The sequence below is a fragment of the Pristiophorus japonicus genome, chromosome 4, assembly GCF_044704955.1.
Source record: "Pristiophorus japonicus isolate sPriJap1 chromosome 4, sPriJap1.hap1, whole genome shotgun sequence".
Lineage (NCBI taxonomy): Eukaryota > Metazoa > Chordata > Chondrichthyes > Pristiophoridae > Pristiophorus > Pristiophorus japonicus.
The window spans coordinates 96,513,964-96,528,610 of record NC_091980.1 but is presented as its reverse complement, the minus strand read 5'-3'; the positions used below and the strand labels follow the sequence as shown (position 1 = coordinate 96,528,610).

Here is a 14,647-nt window from a genome sequence, read left to right as displayed (position 1 = left end):
AAGTTGCCTGCTCTCAGGTCTGTAATTGAACCGATCACTGGGGAGAGTAGGAGAGCATTACAGCTTCTCCATCTTCACAAAATGTCCCTGGTTCTATGCTACTGCTTCTCCAAATTTGTGGCTGAAATTGAAACTCATGGCACGGAAATCACATGGAGGAATCTCATGATATTCCATAATACAAGAGGGGGAATTTTAACCGCCACCGCTGCCCCTACCGACAGGCGGGAGAGGAAAGTTAAACAGTCACGTTCGCAAAACGCATCCCCAACGTGCTGCAAGTGCTCCTGCTTCTGTTTTAGTAGCAATGGGTTGAGGGGCGTCTGAGTAACCCGCTCTGGAGAGGCAGGTCTGTAATTATATGTAAATGAGGCGCCATTCCTGATATTTTAGCAGAGATTTGAATTTCAGCCTCCTGGGGCTCAGGAAACCCGGCAGCTAAAGGAAGACGGGAGTAGTTGGATCCAGTAGGTAAGTGCTTTTTATAGCACGGCTTGTGGGCCAGGAGGAGCAGGAGTGCTTCCCCCGTCGCTGCTCAAGCAAATCTTCTGCTGCGATCGGCCAGAACAACCCCCTCCAAACCTGCAATCTCTCTCCCGGTCTTCCCTCTCTCCCAATTGTATGTCCAACAACATCCACCCTCCCTGCCACTACCAACCCCATGATCTCGCCCGTCCCCCCTCCCTGCCGATTACCAACCTGAATCCAAAAAATTGTAAGCACTTGACTTTCAATTGTATGTAGTGGCAAGTAACAAATTAAATATAATACAGGATTAAAGGATCAAGTGCAGTAAGAGATAAATCAGTACAAAATTCTCTTAACCCCTTCTATCTTGGTGAATTGTAGTCAACTAATATTGCAAAATTGGTAAAATATTAACAAAAGTAAATGGGGTAGAAAAGGAGATTTGAAAGCAAGATATCTGTAGAGAAGCTGTAGTTATTCAAAGGACGGCAGCAGTCCTTTAAAGAGACAGAACTCTTTGAAAGCCAAAAATGTAGCATTTTTGCCTATTCATATTATGCAAGAACACCCAGGTATCCGGTTGCATAAATGGAGGTTCTGAAGCAATACGTAAGGAAATCAAGTTTCCTGTGTGGCTCTCCAGGGCACCCTTCCCCAAAAGAGAGCTCGGTAGGAACTGATTTCATAGAATCATAGAATGGTTACAACACAGAAGGAGGCCATTTGGCCCGTCGAGCCTGCGCCAGGCTGGGTGCTGAGGACTGCATTTGTAAGTGCAGTCCTTAGCACCCAGAGGCAATGGTTCAAAATTAGGAAGAAGTTTTTGGAAAGAAATCAGCCAAGATAAGGCTACCAAGTACCTATCTGTATTTTACACCAGGGAGTCCAACCTTTTGGAGCTCGGAGCTGGAGACACGTGCAAAATCTGTGAGTGGGCTACATACGAATATGCAATAATTCAAGCACTGTTCACAAACATATGAGCCCCATACACATCAAACTGAGACCCCCAAAAGTAAGACCCCTTTATACAAAATGATGGACCCCAATACACATGAAAATGGAGTCTCCTTTTGAGGTCTCTTTTTCTACCAAAGGCTGCTTCCTGATTGGTCAAAATTGACCAATCATGGAGCAATCTTTAACAGTCCACCAGACTCAGGAACTTTAAAAGGCTTAAGTGGAAAGCTGCTCAAGTCAGGTGCAAAGAATATGGGAAACGGCAAAAGCTTTATTGGTCAAATCAGTGGAATTTGTGGGCTGTTGCTTGGACACCATTACCTTGCAGAATAATAAGGGTAGAAATTGCCCCCCGCCCAAAACGGGGCGTTGCACCCAGTTTCAATGGTTTTTTACTGAAGCTGTGGATGAGGTCGCCTCTTGAGCGAAATTCCACTCTTTGTTGTTTATTTAAATTCAGATCTGGAAGTCGCTCTTAATGGGGGCGGTGACTACACTAGAGGGGCGGAAGTTGGGGTGGTGAGTACACTTGAGAGGCGCAAGTTGGGGAGGGTGCAGAGTGACCGCCACAATGATGTAATCACGGTGCCGCATCACCATGGCTCTCCCCTTCACTTAAAGGGGAGAACCTTCGCGATTTTAAAACTTGGCTCACTGGGTCACCAGGGAGGGTTTTGGCTGGGCCCGAAGGGGTGCCAGGCTGACTGTTGGCAGCCCGGCCAAACCTGGGGCATATTTGTCGGGCTGACCTGGCAGTTGCCCGACCAAAAAAACATGGTGGCAGCAGCAGTGCATCCTCCCCTTTAAGGGAAGCCGCACCGCTGTGCAGAAGGCCACAGCCTCACTGGACCACTGGGAAAAAGCAGATTTACGCACCGCGACGCGGGCCGAAGATTTTCCAGAGGGGAATGTCACCATCGGGGAGGTGAGCACGGTGATGACTCGCTTACTGCGGATCGGCAGCAGCAGACTGGTAGAGGGGGGATCGGGGCACCACCGGGAAGCCTCGGAAGGGCAATTTGGTTATCAGCGGCCATTCCACCAAAAGTCGGTAGCCATTCCACTCTGCAGCATGGCCGCCGATTTGCGGTGGTAACAGGCCTCACGGAGAAAGGCAATTTTGCACCCCCTCCCCCCCATGTGTTTTTACAGCAATGAACTAATGAATGTATTTTTTGATTAGTTTATTACTGATGCTCATGCTGCTGAATTCTGAATACTCTTATCAAATTCTATCAGTTTTTGCCTATTTGGTGCATATTAAATACAGTGCATCGTTGACGACAGTACTAACTCCTTTTACACCGCCCTAAGAGGGTTGCTTGCGTTGCTGATTACCGACACAGAAGACTTTTACAAATTAATTCATGGGATGTGGGTGCCTCTGGCGAGGTCAGCATTTATTGCCCATGCCGAATTGCTCTTGAGAAGGTGGTGTGAGCCACCTGCTTGAACCGCTGAAATCCGCTTGGTAAAAGTTCTCCAACAGTGCTGTTAAGTAGGAAGTTCCAGGATTTTGACCCAGCGACGATGAAGGAACGATAATGTATTTCCAAATTGGAGGGGAACTTGGAGGTGGTGGTGTTCCCATGCACCTGCTGCCCTTGTCCTTCTAGGTGGCAGAGGTCACGGCTTACAGAGGCGCTGTTGAAGAAACCTTGGTGATTTTCTGCAGTGCATCTTGTAGATAGTGCACACTGCATCCATGATGCACCGGTGGTGGTGGGAATGAATGTTTAAGGTGGACGGGGTGCCAACCAAGTGGACTGCTTTGTCCTGGATGGTGTCGAGCTTCTTGGGTATTGTTGAAGCTGTGCTCATCCAGGCAAGTGGAGAGTATTCCATCACACTCCTGACTTGTGCCTTGCAGTTGTTGGAAAGGCTTTGGGGAGGCAGGAGATGAGTTACCCGCCGCGGAATACCTAGCCTCTAACCTGCTCTTGTAGCCACAATAATGTGGCTGGTCCAGTTAAATTTCTGGTCAATGGTGACCCCGAGAATATATTAGTAATAATAGTAATACCGTTGAATGCCAAGTGGAGGTGATTTGACTCTCGGTTGTTGGAGATGGTCATTGCCTGATATTTGTGTGACGTGAATGTTACTTGTCACTTATCAGCCTAAGCCTGAATGTTGTCCAGGTCTTACTGCATGCGGGCATGGACTGCTTCTTTATCTGAGGAGCTGCGAATTGAACTGTGTAATCATCAGCAAACATTCCCATTCTGACCTTATGATTGAGGGAATGTCATTGATGAAGCAGCTGTAGATGGTTGGGCTTAGGACACTGCCCTGAGGAACTCCTGCAGCGATGTCCTGGGGCTGAGATGATTGGCCTCCAACAACCACAAGCATCCATCTTACTTTGTGCTAGGTATGACTCTAGCCAGTGGAAAGTTCCCATTGACTTCAATTTTACTCGGGTTCCTTGATGCCATACTTGGTCAAATACTGTCTTGATGTCAAGGGCAGTCACTCTGACCACATCTCTGGAATTCAGCTCCTTTGTCCATGTTTGGACCAAGGCTGTAATGAGGTCTGGAGCTGAGTGGCCCTGGCGGAACCCAAACTGAGCATTGTTGAGCAGGTTATTGGTAAGTGCCGCCTGATAGCACTGTCAACGACACGATCCATCACTTTGCTGATGATTGAGAGTAGACTGATTGGGCGGTAATAGGCCGGATTGGATTTGTCCTGTTTTTTGTGGACAGGGCATAGCTGGGCAATTTTCCACTTTGTCGGATATATGCCAGTGTCCTAGATGTACTGGAACAGCTTGGCTAGAGGTGCAGCTAGTTCTGAAGCACAGGTTTTTAGCATGACAGCCGGGATGTTGTCAGGACCCATAACCTTTGCTGTATCCAGTGCGCTCAGTGCGCAAGATGGTTGCAAATGCTTCAGCCTTGTCTTTTGCACTCATGTGCTGGGCTTCGCCATCATTGAGGATAGGAATGTTCATGGAGCCTTCTCCTCCCGTTAGTTGCATAATTGTCCACCACCATTCACAACTGGATGATATAGGACTGAAGAACTTTGATCTGATCCGTTGGCTATGGAATCCTTTATCTCTGTCTATAGTATGCTGCTTCCCCTGTTTAGCATACATGTAATCCTATGTTGCAGCTTCACCAGGTTGGTACCTCATTTTTAGATATGTCTGGCACTGCTCCTGGTATGCTCTTCTACACTCCTCATTGAACCAGGGTTGGTCCCCTGGTAATGGTAGAGTGAGAGATATGCCGGGCCCTGAGGTTACAGATTGTGGTGGAATACAATTCTGCTGCTGCTGTTGGCACACACTGCCTCAGAGATGCCCAGTTTTGAGCTGTTAGATCTGTTCTGAATCTATCCCATTTAGCACAGTGGTAGTGCCACACAACACAATAGAAGGTGTCCTCAGTGTGAAGATGGGACTTCATCTCCACAAGGACTGTGCGGTTGTCACTCCTACTGTGACAGGTGGACTGGTGAGGACGAGGTCAAGCAGGTTTTTCCCTCATGTTAGTTCTCTCACCACCTGCCACAATCCCAGTCTTGCAGCTATATCTTTCAGGACTCGGCCAGCTCGGTCAGTAGTGGTACTACCGACCCACTCTTGGTAATGGACATTGAAGTCCCTCACCCAGAGTACATTCCAAGTGGTGGTCAACATGGAGGAGTACTGATTCATCAGCTGAGGGAGGGCGGTAGGTGTTAATCAGCAGGAGGTTCCTTTTCCATGTTTAACCTGATGCCATGAGACCTCAGAGGTCCAGAGTCAAGGTTGAGGACTCCCAGGGCCACTCCCTCCCCACTGTATACTACTGTGCTGCCACCGCTGGTGGGTCTGTCCTGCTAGTGGGACAGGACATACATAGGAATGGTGATGGAGGAGTCCTGGGATGTTGCCTGAAAGATTCTGTGAGTATGACTATGTCAGGCTATTGCTTAACTAGTCTGTAGGACAGCTCTCCCAATGGTGGCACAAGTCCCCAGATATCAAACTTGCTAGATTCACTAGTACTGTCTCCTTTGATTTTTTTTACTGGGTTATCCAGGCAGGCAGTCTTAAGCATTTCTGATGAGTTTAGATTGGGATTGCCACTGGGTGCGCGAGAACTGTATATCAGGAACCCAGCAGTACAAGGATCTCTTTAAGACCAATGTTAAAGCAGCTACTGAGAACTATCTGGAGTTCCACCATACATTCACATTTACAAAGGGACTTTATTCAAATACGACAGTTTCTCATTGTCATGAAAGTTTTGATGAGCAACCCTTTCATTGGAATCAGAACTGGGAGTTTTTTTTCTATTTGAGATACCAAACAGATGTTAATCCTTCCTCAGAGTACAAGGAAGTGGTCCTAGAAATAGTAGCTGCATTGGTGGTCATTTTCCAACATTGGACTCTGGATCAGTTCCTATGGATTGGAGGATAGCGAATGTAACCCCACTTTTTAAAAAAGGAGGGAGAGAAAACAGGGAATTATAGACCAGTTAGCGGTGGTGGGGAAAAAGCTGGAGTCAATTATTAAAGATGCAATAGCTGCGCATTTGGAAAGCAGTGACAGGATTGGTCCAAGTCAGCATGGATTTATAAAAGGGAAATCATGCTTGACAAATCTTCTCGAGTTTTTTGAGGATGTAACTGTAAAGTGGATAAGGGAGAACCAGTAGATGTGGTGTATTTGGACTTTCAAAAGGCTTTTGACAAGGTCCAACACAAGAGATTAGTGTGCAAAATTAGGCACATGATATTGGGGTAATGTACAGACGTGGATAGAGAAATGGTTGGCAGACAGGAAGCAAAGAGTGGGAATAAACGGGTCCTTTTCAGAATGGCAGGCAGTGACTAGTGGGGTGCCGCAGGGTTCAGTGCTGGGACCCCAGCTATTTACAATATACATTAATGATTTAGACAAAGGAATTGAATGTAATATCTCCAAGTCTGCAGATGACACTAAGCTGGGTGGCAGTGCGAGCTGCAAGGAGGATGCTAAGAGGCTGCAGGGGGCCTTGGACAGGTTAGGTGAATGGGCAAATGCATGGCAGATGCAGTATAATGTGGATACATGTGAGGTTATCCACTTTGGTGGCAAAAACAGGAAGGCAGACTATTATCTGAATGGTAACAGATTAGTAAAAGGGGAGGTGCAACGAGATCTGGGTGTCATGGTACATCAGTCATTGAAGGTAGGCATGTAGTAAAGAAAGCAAATGGCATGCTGGCCTTCAGAGCGAGGGTATTTGAGTATAGGAGCAGGGAGGTCTTACTGCAGTTGTACAGGGCCTTGGTGAGACCACACCTTGAGTATTGTATGCAGTTTTGGTCTCCTAATCTGAGGAAGTACGTGCTTGCTATTGAGGGAGTGCAGCGGAGGTTCACCAGACTGATTCCCGGGATGGCAGGACTGACGTATGAGGAAAGACTGGATTGGCTAGGCTTATACTCACTAGAATTTAGAAGAATGAGAGGGGATCTAATCGAAACGTATAAAATTCTGACAGGACTGGACAGGTTAGATGCAGGAAGAATGTTCCCGATGTTGGGGGTCCAGAACCAGGGGACACAGTCTAAGAATAAGGGGTAAGCCATATAGGACCGAGATGAGGAGAAATATTTTCACCCAGAGGGTTGTGAACCTGTGGAATTCTCTGCCACAGAAAGTTGTTGAGTCCAGTTCATTGGACTTATTCAAAAGGGAGTTAGATGTGGCCCTTACAGCTAACGGGATCAGGGGGTATGGAGAGAAGGCGGGGGTGGGATACTGAGGTCGAATGATCAACCATGATCATATTGAATGGTGGTGCAGGCTCAAAGGGCCGAATGGCCTACTCCTGCACCTGTTTTCTATGTTTCTATGTTTCAACTGGTTACATGATATTACATCATGTGACTAAGTTTATTTCAACAAATTAATCATATCCTCTAAAATAATGAAATACACTTCAGTGACTAAAAAGGAAACCATCAGAATCCGGTATATCTAAACTCAAATATATCAAATTACTGCTCATCGCAATTCTAAATCTTTGTGGCAATATCTGCGGGATAGCTCAATGTAATTTTAAGACATGAACAAAATGTATCAGGAAACATTGACATATTTCAAGGTTTTCTTTGTTGTAAAGTGACCTCTTTATTTAGCCCCATATCCACACTACCCTTAGTTGGGAGGTGAGAACAGTGTGGACTCACATCTCTATTGTTGCTATCAATACTACTGTAGTCAATCCATTAGAATTATTGCCTGAATGGTACAGAAAAACAACCCTTCCCTCAGGCAGTTTTCATCCTTTCCCCAGTAAAATGCAGCCTGAAGGAGAAAACTCCAAAGCCAATTTTGTTAGAGACCGGGATTCATATTTCTCAGAAGAGTGTCCAACACTGCAACAGTGTAGCCAACGAATATTGTCCCGATTGTCACAGACAGCTTTAGTATTCCTTGTATTTGTCAAACTCAATAATAACACATCAATGATTTATTTTCAGAGGAATAGAATAGCCATAGTGAAAACATCCTTTCATAATTTTCTTCTATTAGTTTAGTCCAATTCCAGCCACAGCAAGTCAGTACTAGACAAGAAGCAGCAAGTCAGGTGCTGTAAGATGTTAATGTGCTTATATTGAAATCTCTTGCGACAAGCACACAGGATATGCTGGAGGTGAGATTTGAATCATTGGTAAATAGTGGGTACAATTTCAGGCTTTCACCAAAAATATTTGAAAACGCCAAGCCTAGCATTCTTAATTATCTGGAGATAAATTGTTTTTTAAATATCTTAGTTTTTTTTAAAAAAGATTTTAAATATGCACATTTGTTAAAAATCAAAGCTACTGGTCCAGAAATTGCTGGAGTGTTGCCTCTTGTGGCAAGTGCCGTGAATTGGATTTTTTCCCCTCACCCTTCTGGCTGGATTATTTTTGTGCCACAAATGCAAATTGGTAACAGCGCAGCGACATCAACAGGGCATCTGGGACCTCGTAAACATTGGGTCCAATGGTCTCTTTCCTTAATCAATTAAGTTTTAAGAGAAGGAAACAGAGCAAACGATGGAGAAGGAAATAAGGTGAATTAGAGTCAAATTAGATACAGAAAGAGAAATAAAGAGAGAAAGAAAGTGAGTGAATTGAGAGAGAGAGAAAAAAAGAGACAGAAAGCAAAAGTAAGAAAATATTTAAAAAATATAAAATGCCTCTAGGAACAATTTATTACCTGCGGGAGTGAGACATCACAGTTTTATTGTTCCCTTTCTGGGCCTCCAAGGTTGAGTGGCGTGTCAGGACCATAATTCACATCATTAACAGAGTCCTTATGACTTGAATTATCAGCTCTAAATGGCCGCAAAGACATTAATTTGTATAAATGGCATAAATCGAACAAATTCATGACACACAAGGTGGAGTTCGTGGCGAGATGGTAATTTTTTCGGTATTAGTGTGGCTAACGGCAGAGTGGAGCAGCTCATTCAGAAATCGGTGGAAATCTGATCTCATGGCAGATCTCTTCATCACAATTTGCTGGGGGTTTTACGTAGTAATTGTTAGCACCATGAACTCGCCATTGTTTTTCCAGAAATTTCTGGGCCATTGTTTCTTAGGTGAAGTTCTTATTTTGCAACAAGTTCAAAATGTGCTGTTTGTTGCAAGATGAATTTGAGTGTCCACATACACACACATTATTTTGGATTCTGTATTTATGGGGCAAAAGTGGCATTAGAGCAATCTGCAATCCTACATTTCTGATTTAATTGCTCATGTACATTAGTATGAAAGAACATTTATCAGATGACTCCGATAATTTACTCTAAACAGGACTATAGATGGTGCTGTTGCACATCCATTTCTCTTTTCGCTCTAGTCCAAATCATTTCGGCATCTTAAGTATAAAATCACCACTTATGAGTTGGGTCACCATTATTTATAAACGGTATGAAATCTGACCTGTGTTTCCTTACTACTTACACTTCTGCTGTTACTTTAAATATTTTTTGAACTTTTCCAACAAAAAAAACATTCTGGGGGCAATCAGTGCGTGCGGGGGCTGGGAAAATATCACTGCCGGGGACACCGAGGAATAATTGTAGCACAAGGTAAGTGAATCAGAGGGATCCAAAAGGGGAAGCCTGGTCAGAAGAGCAGGGTAAGCATAGGAGGCCCATGGTTTCCTTTTACGGCCTGGAGGAGCAGCATCGATAACCAGTTTCCCATGCTGCCAGAGCTCTCCGAGAACAATTCACATTAGACTGTTTCACCTAAAGCGTCTCTTTCCCCCTCCCCAATATACCAGCATTCTCGCTATCTTTATAACCAAAGTCCTCATAGCCATTGCCCTCCTGCAGTGATCCAATTCACCAATTACTAACATTGAATCAAGAAGACCATTTTACTGCCACATATTACTTCTTAATTGGATAACAGTCAACTTACAGAATTAAAATCATCGGTGTGCCAAACCCTCTGTGTGCTTGTTTAACTATCCTAAAGTATCTTATGAAGTGTACACCTGTTAGCTACAATTTGGGAGATCGAAGGCAACTGAGCTTCCACTGAGAACACATCAGATGGCTGTGATGGGCGACCTCAAGCAGTTGTGGGCATTGAGGGCCCAGCTACAGACAACAGCATCTTGGACAACAGGTGCCTCTCCCATGCAGTCAATGCCATGTTCCTGGGGCTGCACCTCAGCATTCCAACTGATCCGCACGAAAACAGAGTGCATGAGTCATGTGATGCTCTGGAAGCCCCTGTCAATGCTGGACTCCAGGGCCAAGATGGTAGCAGTCTGAGCTTCCATGCGACCATGCGACCAGGTGTCTGCAGCACTCGCCCCACCCCCTGCATGCTCATATTTGGGCACAATCGAATATCTAGGCCCTGATGTCTTATTTTGCTTGGTGGAAGTGCATATAAAATGACTGTTTTCGTCACCAGGACTTAATTTGGAGTTCCTGAAGATTACCACACTCGTACAGTAATATGTGAGAACAGAAACAAATACAGTAATTGTAGGCCCTCAAGCCACTCTGCTCTTTACATCTGTTGATCCTAACTCCAATGACTCATTATCCACAAGCTCATTATTTACTCAGTGTACTATAATAAGCTCTATTCTGGAAAAGAAGCCGGAAAAAGGAAGTGGCACCACGAGACTAAAACCACTTCAAGAGTAAAAGGTTGACTAAGATGGCAGTTTTTGTAAACCTACGTCATAACTCTATATATCCGGCTAGAACTTAACCATTTAAGTACTAGATTTTGTGTAAGCCTGTTAATACAGTAGAGTCAATTTTGTTCAAGCCCCACCATTGGCGAGGGGTCCCGCTGGTGGTGGGCAGGTGCTATAAAATGTCATATCTGATTTGTAGTGTGTTGCGTTTTGCTATAGCCAATTTGGTGGGCAAAAATTAAGGTGAGCTACAGGCATGTACAGGTCTGACTGAAAAGGAATAATTATTTAAACCTGGTCGCACACCAAATCTCATGACTTAGGTTTAAATTCCATCCATCGCACAAGGCTCCTTGAAAGAAAATGACAGTTTAAATTATGGGTTTGTTTTGTGTCGCATTTTTCTGCATGCAGTCATCGATAGTCTACATTTGGGAGAGGGGGTGGGGAGGGAGGGGGTCTGGTCAATACATGGAGTTACATCGAATGTACATCAGAGAAACAGGCCATTCAGCCCAACTGGTCTAAACTGGCATTTATGCTCCATGCTTGCCTCCTTCAGCCCTACTTCATCTAACCCCATCAACATATCCTATTCCTTTCTCCCTCATGACTTCTCTAGCTTCCCCTTAAATGCAGCAATAATTTGCAGCAACGCAGGAGGAATCTCCAAGACTCGGTCGGAACCTTCTTTCTGGCTCCTGTGCGTTTACTGGAGGGTGACTGTCATATTTTGGAATCTTTGTGACCATTTTCCATAGTAAGGGAAAAGAGCTACTTTAAATATTAGGTTTACAAAAAATAGTGTTTCAGTTAAGTTTAAATAAAAAGGCTGGGGTGATAGGTAGTTAAGATGTTAATGAGCTGGCATTAATGCTGCTTCCATAAGCAATTTTTTCAGACTGTCTCGACAATCAGAAAGAACCTCCCTTCCACTGTACTGGAAAGTCTCTAAGCCTGTTTTCTGGTTGTGAGCAACAAGACATAAACTAGAGATTGAGACACAGGCTGGCAGCAGATTTTTGAAACAGAATGCTGTGCAAGCAGTTAGGTTTTTAAGGAAAAAGCTGTGAAGTCTTTCACTAAGAGGTCAGAAATGCTGCACGAACAGTTGGAAGTCATCTTGTTTAAGTCAAGTAAGGCAATCCACCAATGTGGGAAAATGAGGTGTGTTCTTTGTTTTTTAATCACTATACAAAGTTAAGTTGTGCTGTTTGAATGAAGTGAATCCAATCATAACTGCTGTTCTATATAAGAACATAAGAAATAGGAGCAGGAGTAGGCTATTTGGCCCCTCGAGCCTGCTCTGTCATTTAATAAGATCATGGCTGATCTGATCATGGACTCAGATCCACTTACCTGCCCGCTCCCCCTAACCCTTTATTCCCTTATCGCTCAAAAATCTGTCTATCTCCGCCTTAAGTATATTCAATGACCCAGTCTCCACCGCTCTCTGGGGCAGAGAATTCCACAGATTTACAACCCTCTGAGAGAAGAAATTCCTCCTCATCTCAGTTTTAAATGGGCGGCCCCTTATGTTCACCTTATTGTAAAATATCGATTCATATCAGCCCTCATCTCAAAAAAGTGTTTGCTCAGTCTGCTTTTGAAGAGACTGAAGTAGTATACATGAAAAAGACACAAACATCTGGTTCAGATCACAAAGGGGGTACTATTGTTATCCCCCCAGGCCATGTTAACATACAAGTAGATATAGGGCTGTGTGGGTCAACTCCCATTAAAAGCTAGATGCTCAGACTGCGCCATGGAACAACTGACATCACTAAACCCAAGGAGGTATCTATGGCAGGCGTGAATTTGTAACAGTAGCCTTCAGCTCCAAGTAGGGCTAACTTTCTTTTTGGTGGGCCTCCTGCAGCAGTACTTAACTCTACAGCATCAACAGGAGCAGTGTTCCCCGCCTATCCCCATTGTGACTTTGTAAGCAATTAGTGCACTTTTCTGCCACCATCAGCGTTTCTCACTAAAGTCGAGCTGTAACCCTTTAAGAGCTGGCGTCTCATTGGATTGTATGCTCCCGAGTCAATTGTTCTACACACTCAGCTTTTGGGCAAGCTTGTCATATTTAAGGGGAGGGACTCCTGCTGCTAGGTCAACGAAATTATTGCCATTCTCACAAAATCGGGACTTATGAAAATGACATTTAATAAAATAAGTTCAATATATAACATAAAATTGCGTACAAAGATATATCCATGCTGCCTATTATCCAAATACAATGAAGTAAGGATAAATTACAGTAATGATGTCCTGTGCCACAAACTTCCCTCGTGCCATATTAAAACTAAGCACCTTATTAAGCTATTTGAATTACCTGATTTTCCACCAGCCTTCCAGGTTCTTCTGTATAACTTCCACCACTGCACCTCTTTCCAAATCAATCTCATCATTATCTCTTGCCGAGTATGGATAAATGACAACAAAATTCTCCTCTGAAAAAACAAGTTTATGTTACATTTACAATCAAAACAGCACGTGCCATGCAGGAGACCAGTATTTATGGGGGTTAGCAAAACTAAAGTATGATTAACAATGATGCTTGAAGCTCTGTAAAATTAGTTCACTTAAATGAACTTTAGTTCATTATGTATGACCAATAACTTCACCAATATAGAATTTTACAGTGTTCCAATGAATGGAATATGCTTACATTGATTCACTGCAACCTTCTTTATGTGTTAACACTTCATGCTGCAGCAGGGGGCAGGGTGGAAGGAAGGGGTGGTTGCGTAGGAGAAACTAAATGGTCAAGATGACGAGTACATTACGACTACAGGAAACATGAACACCATGCAAGTTTTCAATTATATTTCCACTATCCAGATGTCGTGGTAAATTTCATCCGAGAAATTAATAATCATTGTGCCCCAGTCCCATGATATAAGCTATCGCATTTGTTAAGGAAAGCAATTTTGGGCAATTGTGTACAGAAAGTAATGTCAGCATTTAACTTTTGCCAGAGCACTTAGGGCCTTTTGGCAACAGTAAAGAAACAGACTGCTCCCATTATAGGATACAACCTTGAACTGAAGTTTTATTTAACTGGCTTAACACTTCAACTCATTCAATGTTGGTTCTGAATCAGACCTTGTGAAAATATCTAATGGTTAGGATTCAGAGATCATGCAATGTGAATCACAATATTTACTTTATACCTGTAACACAAGTGCAATAAATATTCATTAAATTTAGGGGGCATGCTTTCTCACAAGAATGCAAAATGCTCTTTTTGCCTTCTCCTGTGTAAAAGTATAAGTACAAAGGATTTTGCCTTTATTCTGGTAGTATGTCAGTGTGATTGGAGCTAGAGCGGGTTAGGGTCATATAATTGACTAGTCTATCGTTTGAATAGAGGGGAAAAGTCATGATGCAGCATAGAGATCTGGTAATAGAGGCATCCTGCTCAAATTCAAAAATGACAATGTAGATGGCCTCAAAGCGCATCAAAAGTTTACTTACCACAGGGGCAAAAGTCTGTGCCCTTGCACTCCTGTATTTACTTTGGTGGAATGGACCCTAATGGATTGGAAATTAGGCTGGGCTAGATATGCTGGGTCTCATTTTGCATAAGGATTTTTAATTAAGCTTTGTAGAAGCAAAGCCTTACCCATCCCCAAAAAGGCTAGCTGTGTATGAGGGAAAAAGGATAGGAACACTCAACACAGGTAGTTTCTGCATCCCTTGCCTCTTACAGGATTGGCAGTACGCCTGGTACAATTGGTTGTAGGATCCCCAAAGATTGTGCATGTCATGTTTGGGCATTTCGGCCCTCTTCTTACTTTTTCCTGGGATTGTAGAGATGTTAGGATATAGAATAGCATACCAAAAACAGTGGTGGTAGCAAAAGCCATAAACACTTTTAAAAAGTGGATAAATATTTGAAAAGGAAGATTTATAAGGATATGGGGATTTGAACTAAAGGAATAGCTCTTCCAGAAAGCTGGTCTAAGTATAAAGGGCCAAATGGCCTCCTGTTCTGGAAAATTCTATGATTCTAGGATAACATTACAGCTAATTTCTTATGGGAAAGCCCATTCTAAATATAAA

At 43.6% G+C, this 14,647-nt stretch overlaps 1 protein-coding gene across 3 annotated transcripts in view; it reads right to left on the bottom strand.

The window, feature by feature from the left end:
* Positions 1-14,647, bottom strand: part of sh3pxd2b (SH3 and PX domains 2B) — a 400,707-nt gene that overhangs the window by 16,001 nt on the left and 370,059 nt on the right. For all 3 annotated transcript variants that reach the window (XM_070878439.1, XM_070878440.1, XM_070878441.1), the window contains one exon: positions 12,915-13,032. In XM_070878439.1, coding sequence (XP_070734540.1) covers positions 12,915-13,032 — 118 coding nt within the window. The remainder of the gene's footprint in view (positions 1-12,914; positions 13,033-14,647) is intronic.